The sequence below is a fragment of the Tupaia chinensis genome, unplaced genomic scaffold, assembly GCF_000334495.1.
Source record: "Tupaia chinensis unplaced genomic scaffold, TupChi_1.0 Scaffold000646_1, whole genome shotgun sequence".
In the NCBI taxonomy this organism is placed as follows: domain Eukaryota; kingdom Metazoa; phylum Chordata; class Mammalia; order Scandentia; family Tupaiidae; genus Tupaia; species Tupaia belangeri.
The window spans coordinates 1,986,930-2,004,675 of NW_006160167.1; the positions used below are offsets into that span (position 1 = coordinate 1,986,930).

At 36.6% G+C, this 17,746-nt stretch overlaps 1 protein-coding gene and 2 pseudogenes across 2 annotated transcripts in view; 1 reads left to right on the forward strand and 2 right to left on the reverse strand.

The window, feature by feature from the left end:
* Nucleotides 1-17,746, reverse strand: part of VPS13B (vacuolar protein sorting 13 homolog B) — an 806,861-nt gene that overhangs the window by 715,172 nt on the left and 73,943 nt on the right. For both annotated transcript variants that reach the window (XM_027776225.1, XM_027776226.1), the window contains 5 exons: nt 15,462-15,557; nt 14,628-14,750; nt 14,025-14,162; nt 13,114-13,201; nt 7,068-7,259 (listed from right to left, as the gene is read on the reverse strand). In XM_027776225.1, coding sequence (XP_027632026.1) covers nt 7,068-7,259; nt 13,114-13,201; nt 14,025-14,162; nt 14,628-14,750; nt 15,462-15,557 — 637 coding nt within the window. The remainder of the gene's footprint in view (nt 1-7,067; nt 7,260-13,113; nt 13,202-14,024; nt 14,163-14,627; nt 14,751-15,461; nt 15,558-17,746) is intronic.
* LOC106736111 (programmed cell death protein 5 pseudogene) lies at nt 2,683-4,214 on the reverse strand (annotated as a pseudogene).
* LOC102496050 (dnaJ homolog subfamily A member 1 pseudogene) lies at nt 4,655-5,869 on the forward strand (annotated as a pseudogene).

Genomic DNA, 17,746 nt, shown 5'->3' on the forward strand with positions numbered 1-17,746 from the left:
AAAACATAGTCATTCTGTTTTTTCCCCCAATCATTCTGTGCTTACGGGCTATTCAAAAACATTATTTGCTTATGGGCTATACGAATACTGGCACAATACCACAATTTGGTCAAGAGCAATTCAATGTTTCCTATATTATTGGTAGAGGTACAGAGTGGTTAAATCATTGGGGAATACAGTATGGAAATTCTATTAAAGATGAACATATGCAATCCATTGACCCAATGAGTCTACCTTTGGATATCCAATAGTAATGTGTGTATATATTTACCAAAAGACATGTTTGTAGCATCACTATCGACAGAACAAAAACTAGAAATGGACCAAATGCTCATCAACAGAAAAAAATAGATAAATAAGTTGTGGTATATTCACAGCAATGAGAATAAATCTCACAAATAATGTTAAAGCCAGAGGCAAAACAACACACCTATTATTTGACTCCATCTACATGAATTCTAAATAAACAAAACTAAACCTATGGTATTAGAAGTAAGGATAATGGTTAAGCTTGATGTCAGAAAAGTAACAAGAAGAGGGTACAATGAGGACATCTGAAGGGCTGGTAAGTTTCTATGTCTTGAATAGTCAGCTACATAGATGTGGTTAAGTCTGCAAAATTCACAGAACTATACCTTCACATTTTGTGGACCTTCTCATATGTACACATACTTTCATAAAAAGCTAAAAAAAAATGGGAGGGGGGCAGGTTGGCAGGTGGCATGGGGTTAAGGCCACTGTACTCCCACATGGTCATCTGCGGTTCAGGTCACAGACCTGGCGGCTTATTTGCTTGCTTTCTCTCTCTCTCTCTCTCTCTCTCTCTCTCTCTCTCTCTCTCTCCTCTCTTTCCTCCCTTCTCATCTCTTCTCTCTCTCTCTCTTCCCACCCCACCCTGATCAAATTAAAATAAATAAATAAAGTTAAATAAAAAATAATTCTTTAAAAATAAAGCTAAAAATATGGAGAACTGCTAACTTAGGATTCAATATATATGCACTCATGTGTAAGTATGTATGTGCATGTATGTGTGTGTGGGCAGGGGGGTATACCCCTGGGGGATGATTTCTCACTTTATGTCTCTCTGGTGAGTGCATGTGTCCTATAGCAAAAAATCTCTCTTAAAAAAAATAGATAAATAAAAGTCAGTTTCCAAACAACATAGTTCAAATATCAATAACCAAGATACATTAACAGTGATTGTATAAATTACAAACTACCATTCCTTTGGTCCACTAATCTTAGGCAAATAACAGTTGAGCATTATGATCCATGATCATCATGTCAAGTCTTCCGAACTCTGTCAGGTTCGGATATGGTTACTGCATATCTATTATACAGGTCATGCACAGACAGCAAGCATTTTTGTGCCCTCCTTATTTATCACTGATAAATTCACATGCCATTTTACAAAAATGATCTAAACAGAGAAGTGATGATGAATGATAAAAGTATAGCAGGGACTGGACAGTGATATAGCCGTGACACAACTGGATCCACATGGGAAGATCCCAGGTTTGCATCCCAGGATCTCCCTTAAGTGCCAGGTGTGTGACCATGTGCCTGTGACTCAGGCCAGCTAGGAGTGGATCATAGTGTGGGGATCTTGTTGAGGGTACCATATAGCTTTCTCACTCTGTTTCTCTCTCTCCCTTTTTGTGGACAAAACAAATAGAGAGGCCTTGAGAGAAAAATAAAATTAAATTGCAGCAAAAAAAAAAAAACTTGAGAAAGTGGAAGTGAAATTCTAATCAAACATAAATGGAATGAGAGAAGAATTAGCTGGTCATAGGACTATCAACGATGCACTAGTCTAAAGACTAAATATACAGCTAGAGTAACTTAGTGAAGATAAACTTATTGACAACAATGAGAGAAGATATTGTGATAAAAAAGAATGATAATGTCCCAAAGGAAGTAGTGCAATCCAAATACTTCTCATTAAATGATTTTTTGGAGGTTTCACAACATTTTAAAGTATATAGGATAAAATGTTGAAATCTTATCTAAACTTAGAAGAGTATAACAATTTGCCAATGAAAAGACATACTATAAATTATGTAAGAAGGAGATAAGAACTCAACAGTTTTTTTTTTTACAAAGAAACAAAACACATAAATTTTATACTATTTCCTTCACTATGTTTTTATGTTCATACATTTATAAATAAGATTACCAGAGTTTTTAATGTTTTAACAAAGATGTCTAAAGACTGCGGAACAATCCTAATTTTTCCCCCCTCTGATTATTACTATCACTTTGTAGTCATTTTTATAGTCCCACACTACCACACAAAGTGAGGACTGCCTATATAATAATAAAGTCAGCTAGATGTTTCTTTATATATATCACACTTTTGAGATGATAAACTACTTCAAATAAAAATTATATTAGGTCATCGGTAAAGTCATTACGTACTTTTCAATGTTTTTCTATGCAAAACTGCATGGAAAAATCATGACTTTCCAGACAACTCGATATACATGTCATTAAATCCACTGTGGCAGAGATTGTTTACTTCACTGACTCCCTCTTTCACTTTGAACTAAAACCCTCTGAATTTATTTTTATTTTGCATAACAAGTTTCTTAGAAGCATATAGACAATAAAGTAAACATTTAATCAAATCTTAACTTCTGTCCTAGAAGTTCCATTAAGTTCCAGACTCTAACCATTTTTAGTTCAATAGTCATCACCTTCATCAGAATCCATTACTTTTCTTTTGTTGAATTTAACTGTTGTTTTCTTCTGTTTATTGGTTTACTTTTTCAAGGATTTCTACCTTGAAAACCTTGTTTTGATACCTTCCCACTTAGTTGTCCAAATCTTGCCATCCTATAAGGTTTTGCTATAAAATTTTTCTCTACTGCTTTTGTTTCTTCAGACTTTACAAGTGCTAAGTCACTTAGCCTGGCTCAGGCTACCTGATCCAGAACTTGGGCTAAGACACTGTTTCTCATTTTTGCTTTCCTGTGCTTTGCTTCCTGTTGTGCTACACCATGAGGATCCCAGTGCTTTGCCTGCAGCTTGGCCAGCCTCTGCTTCTTCAGTGCCTCCAACTCCTTCTTGTCCCCAGTGGTGCTGCTGGGGGTGCAGCAGCTGTCCACCGTGGTACTGCTGCAGGTCAAGCAGCTGGGGCCACTCTCAGCCTCACTCCTCAGGATTTCCCGCTGCCCCTCGGCATGAGCTCAGCCCTCCAAAGCCCTCTGAATTTAAGTCACAAATATGGACTCCTTCTAGAAATTATTTTGCAGCTAGATAAAAGGCATGTCACTATTTTGGTCAATGGAATGACAAAGCCACATATCTTAATGAAACTACACACATAACATTTTCTCTAGTACCACTTTCTGCTGATTAAAATTAGGCATCATAATGGTGAGCCAACAATAACACTACTAAATACTGGAAGGATGTAAAGAAACTGATTCACACTTATTATTTGCTGATGGGAACTGTAAAAAGTACAACACTCTTGAAAACAGGTGGATAGTTTCTCTAAAAAATAATTAAATATGCAACTACCATTTGGCCAACAATTGTACACATAGGTGTGTATCTCAAAGAAATGAAATTTCATGTTCAAACAAAAACCAGATAAGCCCAAAATTGGACTTATCCTAAATGCCCTTCAATATATGAATGGTTTAACAAACTGCATCGCATGCATACAATGGAATATTACTCAGCAATAAAAAGAAGCGAACTACAGATAGAACAACTTGGATGAATCTCCAGGGAATTGTATTTAGCAAAACTAGCCAATCCTCAAAGCGTAAATGGTATATGATTCCATGTACATGCAACATTTTTTTTTGGAGAGGTTTTAGCTATAGGGCACGTGCACTCGCCAGACAGACAGAGAGAGACATAGAGACAGAAAGCAAGAAATCACCCCCCAGGGTGATGGCCATGCTGCAATCCCTTCTCCTCCATTCTCCTCCCAGGATCTTGGGCACGCACGCACACGCGCCCAGCGTGAGTTTAAGCCACCGGGTCCGGGACGCGAACCGCTGTTGACTATGTGGGAGTCCAGCGATATAGCCATTACACTAACTGCTGGTTCCCAATGCAACATTTTTGAAATAATAAAATTTTAGATATAGAAGACATTAATAGTTTCTAAGTGTTAGGGATAAGTGGGGAGAAATAGACATAAGAAAATGGGTGTGGTTACAAGAGCGAAATATGCTCACCCAGAGACCTGAATGCATAGTTGGCCACATGGCTTCCAACACGGTACTGGATACTCTACAGACTCTGCTGCCTGGGTTGAGCCTATTAGAAAAATTTCTATTCCTAGAAATCAAGAAAATAGCTGATATCTAGGAGACAAATAGCTATCTCTGCCACAATAACTAAATTCATTATTGAAATAGAGAAATGGAAGGTCAAAGATGTTACTTAAACGTCCTAAGGTTAATATAAAGTAATATTTTAAAACATAGTATAACTCCATAAAGTAAGTTCTTAACTACTAACCTATAATCCCTCCTAATAATACTATTTTGTTCTATTCTACTGAAGAGTTGGTTTATTTCATGAAAAAGGAATTATATTTTATAAAACTGTGATAGCTGTGGGAACTTTCCAGAATGCTCGGTGAGAAGCTGAGGAGTGGCGGCTACGCGCACCTTCCCGCTCACGGCCTCAGCCCGCTCACCGGCATTAGAAAATGGTGAAAGAAACGACTTACTATGATGTTTTGGGGGTCAAACCCAATGCTACCCAGGAAGAGTTGAAGAAGGCTTACAGGAAACTGGCCTTGAAGTACCACCCTGATAAGAATCCAAATGAAGGCGAGAAGTTTAAACAGATTTCTCAAGCTTATGAAGTTGTCTCTGATGTGAAGAAAAGGGAATTATATGACAAAGGAGGAGAGCAGGCAATTAAAGAGGGTGGAGCAGGTGGTGGTATTGGCTCCCTAATGGACATCTTTGATATGTTTTTTGGAGGAGGAGGAAGGATGGAGAGAGAAAGAAGAGGTAAAAACGTTGTACATCAGCTGTCAGTAACCTTAGAAGATTTATATAATGGTGCAACAAGAAAACTGGCCCTGCAAAAGAATGTGATTCGTAACAAATGTGAAGGCCGAGGTGGTAAGAAAGGAGCAGTAGAGTGCTGTCCCAATTGTCGAGGCACTGGAATGCAAATAAGAATTCATCAGATAGGACCTGGAATGGTTCAGCAAATTCAGTCTGTATGTATGGAATGCCAAAGCCATGGAGAGCGGATCAGTCCTAAAGATAGATATAAAAGTTGCAATGGAAGGAAAATAGTTCTATAGAAAAAGATTCTAGAAGTTCATATTGACAAAGGCATGAAAGATGGCCAGAAGATAACATTCCATGGTGAAGGAGACCAAGAACCAGGACTGGAGCCAGGAGATGTTATCATTGTACTAGATCAGAAAGGTCATGCTGTTTTCACTCGGCAAGGAGAAGATCTTTTCATGTGTATGGACATATAGCTGGTTGAAGCATTGTGTGGCTTCCAGAAGCCAATTTCCACACTCAACAACCGAACCATAGTCATCACCTCTCATCCAGGTCAGACTGTCAAGCATGGAGATATCCAGTGTGTGTTAAATGAAGGCATGCCAATTTATCGTAGACTATATGAAAAGGGTCTCCTAATCATTGAATTTAAGGTAAACTTCCCTGAGAATGGCTTTCTGTCTCCTGATAAACTCTCATTGCTGGAAAAACTTCTACCTGAAAGGAAGGAAGTAGAAGAGACTGATGAAATGGACCAGGTAGAACTGGTGGACTTTGATCCAACTCAGGAAAGATGGTGCCATTACAATGGAGAAGCATATGAGGATGATGAACATCATCCCCAAGGTGTTGTTCAGTGTCAGACCTCTTAATTGTAATTGATTTCAGCTATGTACATGGATGAGTTTAGACTGAAATGCTAGATATATGTATTGACTTCAGTGTATGATCCCTCATAGTCAAGCTATGAAATTAAAATCCTGTATATAACTGGTAATCAGAAGGAGAAAAAAATTTGTAGGAAAGTGTGTGATGGTCTGTACAGTTATTTGTATTAAGTGAGACTCATTATGATGTCTCTGTATCTATTCTATTGCCTCAACTTGAAAATGGATGGCATAATATAATTTAGCCTGTGGCATCAGTGATAGAAATGATACCTTTCTAAAGGGGTTTATCATAATGTGCTGCTTCTCGAGGGCTTACACCTCTAGAACTGCATTCCCTTCTATTGTGCCATCTTTTTTTTTTTTTAGTATACATATATAAAAATATATTAGATATATGTATGTATATGTGACCAGTCCTGGTTACTCCCAACTCCCCCATTCCCCTTCTCTTTGGACCATGAAAAGCCACCGAGTAGTGATTTCTGGAGATGGGTAACTTACAAAGTGAAACAACCTTTATATGGAGAAGTAATTTGCATGTGTAGTATAGAAAGGTATTATTAGGTATTATAGATTTACTTTAAACCATTTAACTTATGCTCCAAAGTAACTGTAATTTGATGTTGGTAGGATAGCAGATTATGATGAATAGCTTTAATTGTATGTAATAAAGTCATATGTTCACATGCTTAAAGCTGGATTAACATAATTTAAGCAATTTTTGAAATGTATGAAGTGTCTCCTTAATATACTGATTACAAAGAAAAAAAAAAAAACTCTGATAGCCATATCTTCATACCATGAAAAAATGTTGTATAGCAAACTTTATCATTATTAAGTTTCCTTGAATGTTAAATTTATATGTTTAGAACCCATCTTCATATCTGGTTCCTTAGAAAACATTAATAGGTAAAAATGGTCAAATTCCACAAGTATACACTAGAAGGATTATCATAATGATAAAATGCTAACAAATTAAGTACTTCGACAAACAATGTCCAAATTGTGACCTCTCCTGTAACTTTCACAGACCATTTACTCTTCAGTTTAACTGAATACAGAAAAGTCCTTGGATATAGGCAAAATATACAAAAAGGGAAAGTTAGCAAAATAGGAAAAATTGATTATGTAATCATTCAAATCATCCAGCAACAGATTCAGAATTAAAATGAAAACATACCTGACTTTAGCCTGCTGTATGGTTCATATTCATGTTCCAAGGCACAAACGACCATTTTCAAAATCCTATGCACTGCACTGCTATCCAGTCGAAAATCAAGAGGACCTATAACGAGGCTTTTGGTAGAGTTCTCCTGAACTGTTCCCAAGTCTTCATTTTTCCCTGAAGGAAAGTCTTGTTGATTTGCAGATGCTATAGAAAGTCAAATTTTAAATTCATATTTTAAACATCAATCAGATAAATCAAGTATACATTTTAATACTACTGTTCTCTTATCTTTCTACCTTGTAGCTTAATACCTTAGGACCAACTGTCAATCAGCTGGACACAGAGAATCCCAATGATCTGTATTTTTCTCTACACAGATATTACTGACAAAAGCAAGTGATTATAAAAACAATTATTCCTGTTATGTAATATTATAAAAGTGCTTTAAAAATCAAACAGTGATTCTTTAAAAGTTATTCTATAAAACCTTATTGGCTTATATCCAGTAATTCTATACACAATACTATTACATTGAAGAGGAAGAGAATTTTGAAGGTTGCATTTTACTGGTGATTTATCTTAAAAGTTTCATTGAAAATTAGATTATACAGGACCACAGATGGCATAACGATTAGGTCGCTGGACTCCCATGTAGCTGATTGTGGTTCAAGTCCCAGATTGGGCAGCTTAAAACTCTCACCAGGCACGTGTACATGCGTGCCCGAAATCCCCAGAGAAGGATGGAGAAGAAGGAACTGCTGCACGGCTACCCTCTCACCCCTTGCTAGAAGGTGGTTTCTTGCTGTCTGTCTCTCGGATGATTGCACATGCCCTATAGAAAAAAATCCTCTCTCTAAAAAAAAAAATAGAAAATGAAAACTAGATTATTCAAAATTACATGCTTACAGGGTGCTTTGAGGATTTTATAACAACCACAGAAATGAACAATAGGTATTATATATTTTGAACTTTTTCCAGAATGAAATTATTATGGCCATGCTCCATAATGCAGAATTCTAGTTGCTTGATTCCTCATCTTCCCATATACTGAAAAGAAACTAAGACTATTTTCTACTTTTTTTTTTTTTTTTTTTTGGCAGAGGGCACATGTACATGTTGGGGAGAGAGAAGAGAGAAGGAAAGAGAGATAAAAAATGAAAAAGCACCCCCCTTATGGGGCACAGTCACAATAGTAATCCCTTCTCCATTTCTCCTTTCTTACAGGATTTTGGGTAAGCACACACATGTGCCTGGCGTATTCTAAAGCTGCCAGGTCTGAATTGGAACTGCACTTGGCATGTGGGATCCAGCCTCCTTAGCCATCATGCCACTGGCTGGCCCCATTTTCTAAAGAAAATCTTTGTTCTACCTACAGGCATTTCTCATTATCTAATATGTACACTTTTTAAAGAATTCTTTAACTTTATTTATCCATTTATCTATTTATTTTAATTTGACCAGAGAGGGACTGAGTGAGAGAGTAAGAGAGAGTGAGAGAAAGAGAGAGAGAGAGAAAGTGAAAAAGAAAGCTCCCAGACCCAGGACTCGAACCTCTGCTGGCCATGTGGAAGTCCAGCACCCTTAACCACACCATCTGCCAGCCCCATAACATGTACACTTCTTATATTAGAGATTGGGTTTTAACACACAAGCCCATTATTATAAGGGATAATAAAAAGTCATTTTTGATTCTTAAGTTATTTTGTTTATTTGAACAAAAGAAGAAAGTAAGGTTTTCCAACATCTAGCTGCCTTTTAGAACATAGAGAGGCCTAACTAAACACAAAAAAATTTGTATCTGTACCTTCTTTTTTTTCTAATTACCAGAGGGTACTTCACTTGTTAGAGAAAGAGAGAAAAAAAAGTGCTCCCCTCCCGTTTCTCCATATTGGACTTGGGGTACACACATTCCTAGCATGTTTTTCAAGCTACCTGGCCAAGATTCAAACTGTAGTCAGCCATGTGGGATAAAGCTCCCTTTAACCACTATACTACAGGGCTGGCTCCATTCATCTAATAACTTTCATAAAAATTCACAGATAAAAATTATTTCATTTTATTATTCACATATTCTTCTCTCTTTTTTTTTTTTTGGAGGTTTTGTTTTGCTATAGGGCGTGTGCGCTCACCAGAAAGAGAGAGACAGAAAGCGAGAAATCACCCCCCAGTGGGGAGGGCCACACCGCAATCCCTTCTCCTCCATTCTCCTCTCGGGATCTTGGGCACACACGCACACGTGCCCAGCATGAGTTTAAGCCACCGGGTCCGGGACTTGAACCGCGGTTGACTGCATGGGTGTCCAGCGACATAGCCATTATGCTAACTGCTGGTCCCATTATTCACATATTCTTAACTAGACAGCTAAACATGCAGAATTGTTTTACTAAGTAATATAAGTAAAAATCTAACCTCACATGCACACTTAAATCTTTGTCATATCAAAGAAAATATAGGGACCAGCAGTTAGCGTAATGGCTATATCGCTGGACTCCCACGTAGTCGACCGCGGTTCGCGTCCCAGACCCAGTGGCTTAAAACTCACGCCAGGCACATTTGCGTGCGTGCCCAAGATCCTGAGAGGAGCCTGGATGAGAAGGGAGTGCGGCATGGCCATCCCCCCTGGGGGGGGATTTCTCGCTTTCTGTCTCTCTGTCTCTCTCTCTGTCTGTCTGGCGAGCACACGCGCCCTATAGCAAAAACCTCTCAAAAAAAAAAAAAGACCTAAAAAAAATACAGTTACTCTTATAAATATTTTGATGTATATTCTATTAAATCACATTAGAAATTATGTATAAATAAAGTATCATTCATATAAAAAATTACTTCCATAGAAAGAATTACTTTCAGGTTTACCTATTAAGACAAAATATAGTAAATTGATAATAACAAGAACTCTGATTACAAGTCAAGATTCTCAAAAAGTAAGGAAAATACCCTGCTATGAGTCCTTTAGGAGCTATTAGGCATCCTAAAAAAAAATAAGTTACCTTATAACAAGACCCTTCTTTTAAATCATCAGATTGTCTCTAAATTAATAGAAGCCAATAGGCTACATAAATGTATATTCCCATACCCCCTCAAATAATAAAATTTGGATATGATACAATTTAAATTTAAATGCCAGCAGCTTGTCTGAAATATGTGATGTGCCTTTAGCTACCTTCAACACATTATTTACTTATGACCACCCTCAATACATTTGGCCACTCCAGCACCCTGAATGTTTGGATATTTTTATTAAGAGTGAAGAAGATAACCAAAACAGCCTAACAAAAAAACTTGTCTCCCCAGAACACCCAGAAGCTCCATCACCTTATCCCCGTCTACCTGTACATCTATACCTCCTGTTAGAGAATCTTCTTCCATCTACAGAGGAAGGACTCAGTTTTTCTGGAATATGCAAGCTATCAAACCAACTCTACCAACCATTTGTGCTGTCAGTGTGCAAAGAACCCTAGTCTCATTGATGAGAAACTATATATCTTTACTATCTTTAGTTGCCATTTTTCACTAGAGATTTTCTTGATTTCTTTGCTCACTGGTTCTCATTAAAGTTTGCCTGTATTTGATTTAAACATTATGAGTCTTTCTGTAAAAAATACATACCTTCAAAGAAAAAAAGATCCTGTTTTAGCTCTATCCATGGAACTAGAAAAATAACCCTTCAACAAAATAATTTCAGAACCAAGAATTCTTTTATTCCAGCATTCCCTTGAATTAACACCAACACTTTCCCAAGTTATTCAGATTAAAAATAGCAATAAACTATGATGCCTCTTTCATCATCCTTATTCTGTGATTCAATCATTTGTTTCAATTTTATCTCTTACTTTATCTCTAAAACTCACTGTTTCTATCATCTTTCTGTTACATATTATATTTCAGCTATCTACTTCAGTCCCAAACATTTGCAATAAATCCCTAAATAGAAAAGGCTAAAAAGGTAGCAGTTCACATCAATAATATGTAGAATTATATTAATAACATTTCAATTAATTGTTCTTTTCATGAATGATAGAACACATGAATGCAATGGGGAAATGGGAGGATCTGGGAGTAGGGGGTACTCTCCACAGTTCTGGTCATGCCTCATTCCCCTTCCTCCAGCCCATCGCACCTTGAGTGCTCATGCATGTGCCCAGTTCATGTCAGTACTGGTCAGGAATTCACCATGAGAATCCAGCTTCTCTGGAACAGCTTATTACTGCTGCACCAGTAACGGCCCAAATTTAGTTTTTAAAATGCTGAATTCTTTCAAGTAGGTAACAAAAAAAATAATAATTGTCAGAAGATACTTATTATTGATATCAAAGTAGCACAGGAAACTTACTAAACTGATTTATATACTACTTTATAATGCAGGTAATGTATTACATCATTTATTACAATGAAGATAAATAAAAATATAAGTTCCTTTTTCTTTTCTGTCTCTTTCTGGCAAATGCATGTGCCCTATGGCACATAAATAAGTAAGCCCCCCCCTTTTAGTTTATTTTTGCCGTGGAGAGTGTACATGCATCAGAGAGTGAAAGACACAGAGAAAGGGAAAGTGTGAAATCACCCCCCTGGAGAGGATAGTCACAAAGCAATCTCTTCTCCTCTTCGGATTTTGGGCAAGCAAGCACCTGTGTCTACTGGCATGATTATTTAAGCTGCCAGGTCGCTCAGTCACATTGGAGTCCTGCACCTTAACCACCTCACCACCTGCTGGCCCCATACAAACTCTTTTCTAGGGATCAGCAGATGGCCTAATAGTTAACAATTGCTGGACTGGCACGTAATCGACTGCAGTCCAAGTCCCAGACCTGGCAACTTAAAACTCACACTGGACGCGTGTGCATGCATGCCCAAAATCTCAAGAGGGGAATGTAAGAGAAGGGACTGCAGCATGGCTATCCCCAACTAGGGGGTGATTTCTCGCTTTCTCTGTCTCTCTGGTGAGTGTACATACCCTCTAGCAAATATCTCTCTAAAGAAAATATAACTCTTTTTTAATGAAAAGATCATTATAACCTGAAAATTGTATTTAATACAGAAAAGAAAATGCTTATTATTTTTGAGAAGTTAATGTAATACGAAATTTGATGTATAAAAATTTCAGTATTTACTACATTTAAGAATTTAAGAACTAATTCTTTTCTTTCTTTCTTTTTTTTTTTTTTTTTTTTTGGAGAGGTTTCTACTATAAGGTGCTTATGCTCACCTGAAAAACAGAGAGAGAGAGAGAGCGAGAAATCGCCCCCTGGGGGATGGCCACACTGCAATCCCATCTCCTCCATTCTCTTCTCAAGACCTTGAGTACTCACACACACTTGCCTGGCGTGAGTTTAAGCCACCAGGTCCGAGTCTCAAACCACAATTGACTATATGGGAGTCTAGCTACGTAGCATTATGCCAACTGCTGGTCCCTGTAAAAACTAATTCTACTTGTTTACAGAAAATGTCATTTTCAGCAGCTACATAAGGATTAAAATTGTCAATGTCAAGAATCTAAGAAAATTCTAACATGACACTAATATGAAACCATTTCTCAAAGTATAAGAAGGTAAATCTGGGCCAGCAGGTGCTATGGTGGCTAAGGCGCTGGATTCCCATATGGCCTACTGTGGTCCTAGGCCCAAACCTGGCTTGAAAATCACATCAGGGGCATGTGCATGTGTGCCCAAAATCCAAGAAGAGAATGGAGGAGAAGTGATTACGGTATGGTCATCTTCCCTGAATGGTGATTTCTCACTTTCTCACTGTCTATGTCTGGTGAAGACATGTGCCCTATAGCAGAAAATCTTTTAAAAAAGGTAAATCTGATATAACAACCAACTGATTCTTTTTTTTTTTTTTTTTTGAGAGGTTTTTGCTATAGGGCGCATGTGCTCGCCAGACAGACAGAAACAGAGAGACAGAAAGCGAGAAATCACCCCCCAGGGGGATGGCCACGCCATAATCCCTTCTCCTCTATTCTCCTCTCGGGATCTAGGGAACAACCAACTGATTCTGAAGTAGCTTTTGTTTCTGTTCAAGGATTCAAGGAAAGGGAAACATGAAACAAAAAAACTAGTACCTTTGCCACTGCTATTCTCCATTGTGTATAGGTAATCCATGTAAAAAGCACCAAACCTTTGCATTCCAGCTATTTCAGTGTATGTTTCCTGCCAAACAGAGCAAACATTGTACAGAAAGAATTTTTGAGCATAAAACCTAACAGACACGTACCCTTACATAGAATGTGTATCAACTCAAAGGATTTACCAAAACAAAAGAAGAGAGGTTATCCAAGGAACTTACTTCTAAGAAATTTAATATTACCTCCACTGTACACCAAACAAAAGAACACAATTCTATCAAATATTCTGACCACTTTATCAATAATGTCTAGTTAATGAATACCTACAATGGAGTAAAGAGTACACACTTGACCTTTATTATCACAAAGCTATTAGTCTAATAAAGTACATTCTCAAATAGAGTGCATCCTTAAATATTTCAAATTCTAAAGATAAACTGAAATATTCTAAATTTATGTCATTTACACAAGTCAGCATTAAATGCCTTACTTTTAATCATGAAAGTAAAATGTACTCCATAGATTTAATAAATATTCCACAAATATATGAATAAAATATTTTATTAAAAATTCAAACAATACTAAAAAATGAAAATTCGTTTTATCTTCCCATCAATCCCATACTTAAGAAGTAATAAAAATTAGAAGACAAAAATTCTATTCTCATGTTTCCTTCATGATTATTTTAACAGTAAGTCATAAATAAACTATGGTTATATACCATATAAAATTAAAGACCGCTGTCAACTCCTGGAACCATTGTAGATATAAACGCTGGACAAAATATTCTAAATGTTTCAATAAATAACTAGCATTTGAGAAGAAAGATGACCAACTCAAGCGTTCATGCAATGTGCCCATTTGATTACAGTCTAGAATTTGGCTCGACAAAGTATATATTCTCTGACCTTATGATGAGCTGCATCCAAGATAAATTCTGCACGAGTACCATTATTTTCTGGGCTTCGATAATCAAACAATGAATTTGTAAGATACGTCAAACCTTTTGTACTCAAATTTTCACCACAAAGGAAGAAACAGGCTTCCTGAAAACAAATGCAAAATTTTTGAACAGGAGGAAAAATCATTAGACTGTTAAAGAAAACAAAACGCTGGTTTTATAACACCCGCTCGGTAGTTAATATAAATCACTAAAACTTCAGGTCCTGTAAAAAGACAAGGAATTCAGTCTCCTTTTTCATTACCTATTTGGCAAAGACTATTTTAGCCAACCACAACGAAATTTCAAGTAGCTGTCATAAACAAGAAAGAAGAAACATTTATGAATTGGAAAATATTTGGAACTACTGTCCAGGTGTTAAGTGCTACCAACTTTCTAAATTCCCTAGAGCTCTATAATTTCTTTCAGGAAAATGCAGAATGAAACAGTAAAGCTCCCCTCTCAAGCCAGAGATATATGTAGTTTAACAGATTTTATATGGTTAAACACTTCCATAAGCACTTCATTATCCCTACATCCTATCCAAATGGGGAAAGAGATTTTGACTCACAGTTTCACTTCTATTCATATTCTCTTCAAAATCTTTAATACCCATAATTCCTTTAAGGCACATGGCTCTGCAACCTACAAATCCAATCTGGCAATCAAAGAATGGTTCTCCCATCATAAGGGCCTATAAGAGGAAAGAAAATATTAGAATTATAGAACTTCAATTTTTAAAAATGTTACCATCTTTCTTTGTAGAATTTCTAAAGTAGTCAAACATCTGTATGATTATGTCTTTCCAAATTTATTCTCCTTAGATCATTAAATGTATTAAAATAAGAAACATCTTACTTGTATCTGTATCTTCAAAGCTTTGTATTTTTAATGACTGGCATTTCATGAACATTATTAATATGCACACATACACATAAGCACACACAATTTAAAAACTTAAGAATAAATTAATGTGGAGCCAGCAGGTAGCAGGTTGGTTAAGGTGTTGGACTCCCAAATGGCTGACCACGATTGAGTCTCAGATCTGGTGGCTCAAAAATCACACCAGGTGTGGGTGCGTGTATGCCCAAAATTGCAAGAGGAGAATAGAGAAGAAGGGACTGTGGTGTGCCCATCACTCCAGTGGGCGATTTTCACTTTTCCTCTCTCTGGCAAGTACACATACCATATGGCAAAAAAAATGTTTAAAAAAGCACAAATTAATGTGTCTTATTATGGTAAACTGTAATAATTACAGTATTAAGTAATATTAATTCCTAAAATAGAAATATAAATTTAAATATTTCAAATATGCAACTTATGATAAAAACCATTATTTATTAAATATTAAGTTTAAGAACCATTCAAAAATTTTAAAAATCCATGTCCAATGTTGAAAGATTACCTCAACTGTAGTTCCTTCTTGCTCCCAACACATTACTTCTTTAGATTTTACTTTCTGCGGGCTGTAATAACTACTCTCTGCTTGCATTTCAGTGAGCTAAGAAACAAGATATTTAGAGAAATAAGAATATTAAGTAAATCAAAATTAGTAATAAATGACAATAAAATGTCATTATGATGATGAAAACAGAGCCAATTTTTATATTCAGGAAATTTAATTATCAAGCAGGAAAACAGGTGCAACCCAAACAGCTGTAATAGATTATCCACGGTATAAAGGTTGAATATGCTAGTCTGAATTCTCATATAGAGACCTGAAACACCAATTTTTTAACTCCTCCTTAATAGGGCTTAAAAAAGTGAAACTATTTGCAGTAACAGTCCTATACTTATAAAATAGTTCATATATCCTGCCAAAACATAAGTATGTTACAACTTCAATTCATTTATATTCATGAATATATTCAACTATGTTTACTTTCAATCATTTCCAAGATTTCTCACCATTTCGAATTAAAAAATAAAGCAAGCAGTGAAGAAACACAAATATTAAACAAAATACTTTCTTGTTCCTATAGGGAGGCAAGATCATAGGCATTTGTTTTCAAAACATGTTTCATATTGTATTCTCAGTAGTCTCATTCATACATGCAACAAATACTTGCTGAGTGATTGCTAGAAAACAAATATTAATTCAAATGCTGGCAAAAAGAAGTAATTCTTGCTTTCCTGGAGCTTACTACATAGTATTTCTAGGTATCAAAAATTAAATAATTTAAGGCAAGTCCTTCAGCGCAGTGGTTAAGCACAGCAAGGGGAGCCAGATCTCGTATGGTCAACCACAGTTTGAATCCCATCCCCAATGGCTTGGAAAGCACACCAGGGAACGTGCATGCATGTACAAAGTCCTGATAGGATACAGAAATGGAGGATAAAGGATTGCAAGGTGACCATGCTTCACTATGAGGTGCTTTCTCTCTCTCTTTTTAACGGGTACACATGCTGTCTGACAGTTAAGGAGAAAAAATAGAGAATTTCATTTTTAAAGGGTACTTTTCTAAATGCAATGTGTATCCTGATCTGGGTCATGGCACAGAAAAAGGATTCAATTAAAGACTAAAATCTAACAGTATGTATCAATTTTGGCTTCTTAGTTGCAACAAACATACCTGTGATAACTCAGCATAACTTTAGGGAAAACTGACTAACTAGTATACATAAATTTTCTGTAATTACAACTTTTCTGTAATTCCACAAGTATTTCAAAATAGAAAGACTGTTTGAAAGAATAATAGGTATTCTGCCTGAGTTTGCCCATGATTTAATTATTCTCATTTTGATCTTTATTTATTTATTTATTTATTTTGGAGAGGTTTTTGCTATAGTACGTTTGCGCTCGCCAGAGAGAGAGAGAGAGACAGAAAATGAGAAATCACCCCCCCCCCCCCGGGGGGAATGGCCACACCACAATCTCTTCTCCATTCTCCTCTTGTTCTCCTACATTCTCCTCTTGGGATCTTGGGCACGCACGCACACATGCCGGCATGAGTTTCAGCCACCAGGTCTGGGACTCGAACCACGGTTGACTACATGGTAATCCAGCGTCATAGCCATTATGCTAAGTGCTGGTCCCCTTATTTTGATCTTAAAAACAAAGACCATATCCATCCATCCATTCATTCATTTTGGAGGGGTTTTTGCATAGGGCATGTGCGATCGCCAAAAACACAGAGAGACAGAGAAACAGAAAGCAAGAAATCACCCCCAGGGGAGATGGCCACGCCACAATCCCTTCTCCATTCTCCTCTAGGCATCTTGGGTACACACGCATACATGCCCAGCGTTGAGTTTAAGCTACCAGGTCCGGGACTCGATCTGTGGTCAACTACATAGGAGCCTAGCGACATAGCCATTACGCCAACTGCTGGTCCCCAAAAATCTCAATTTTTAAGAACCAGCATTTCACTTAAGTCAAATAAAAGCTAGTGACCTAAAAAGTTACAATTTTATGAATATTTCTATATAATAAAAATCAAGTAATTAATCTCGTTTCATATCAAAGTTTTTTTTTTATCTATTATGTTTTCCAGATAACATAAGCCCTTATGTTTTGGACATTTCCAGTACTAATAAATATGATGTTGCTGTTTTAAAATACAATTCTATAATCTAAAAACCTTATGTTGAATTTCCTTTAACTTGATCAACTTTCAGCTGACTGTGATTATTGTACAGAAAAAAAGCAATTAATTGATTAAAAGAACTAAAATACTAGAAGAACAATTC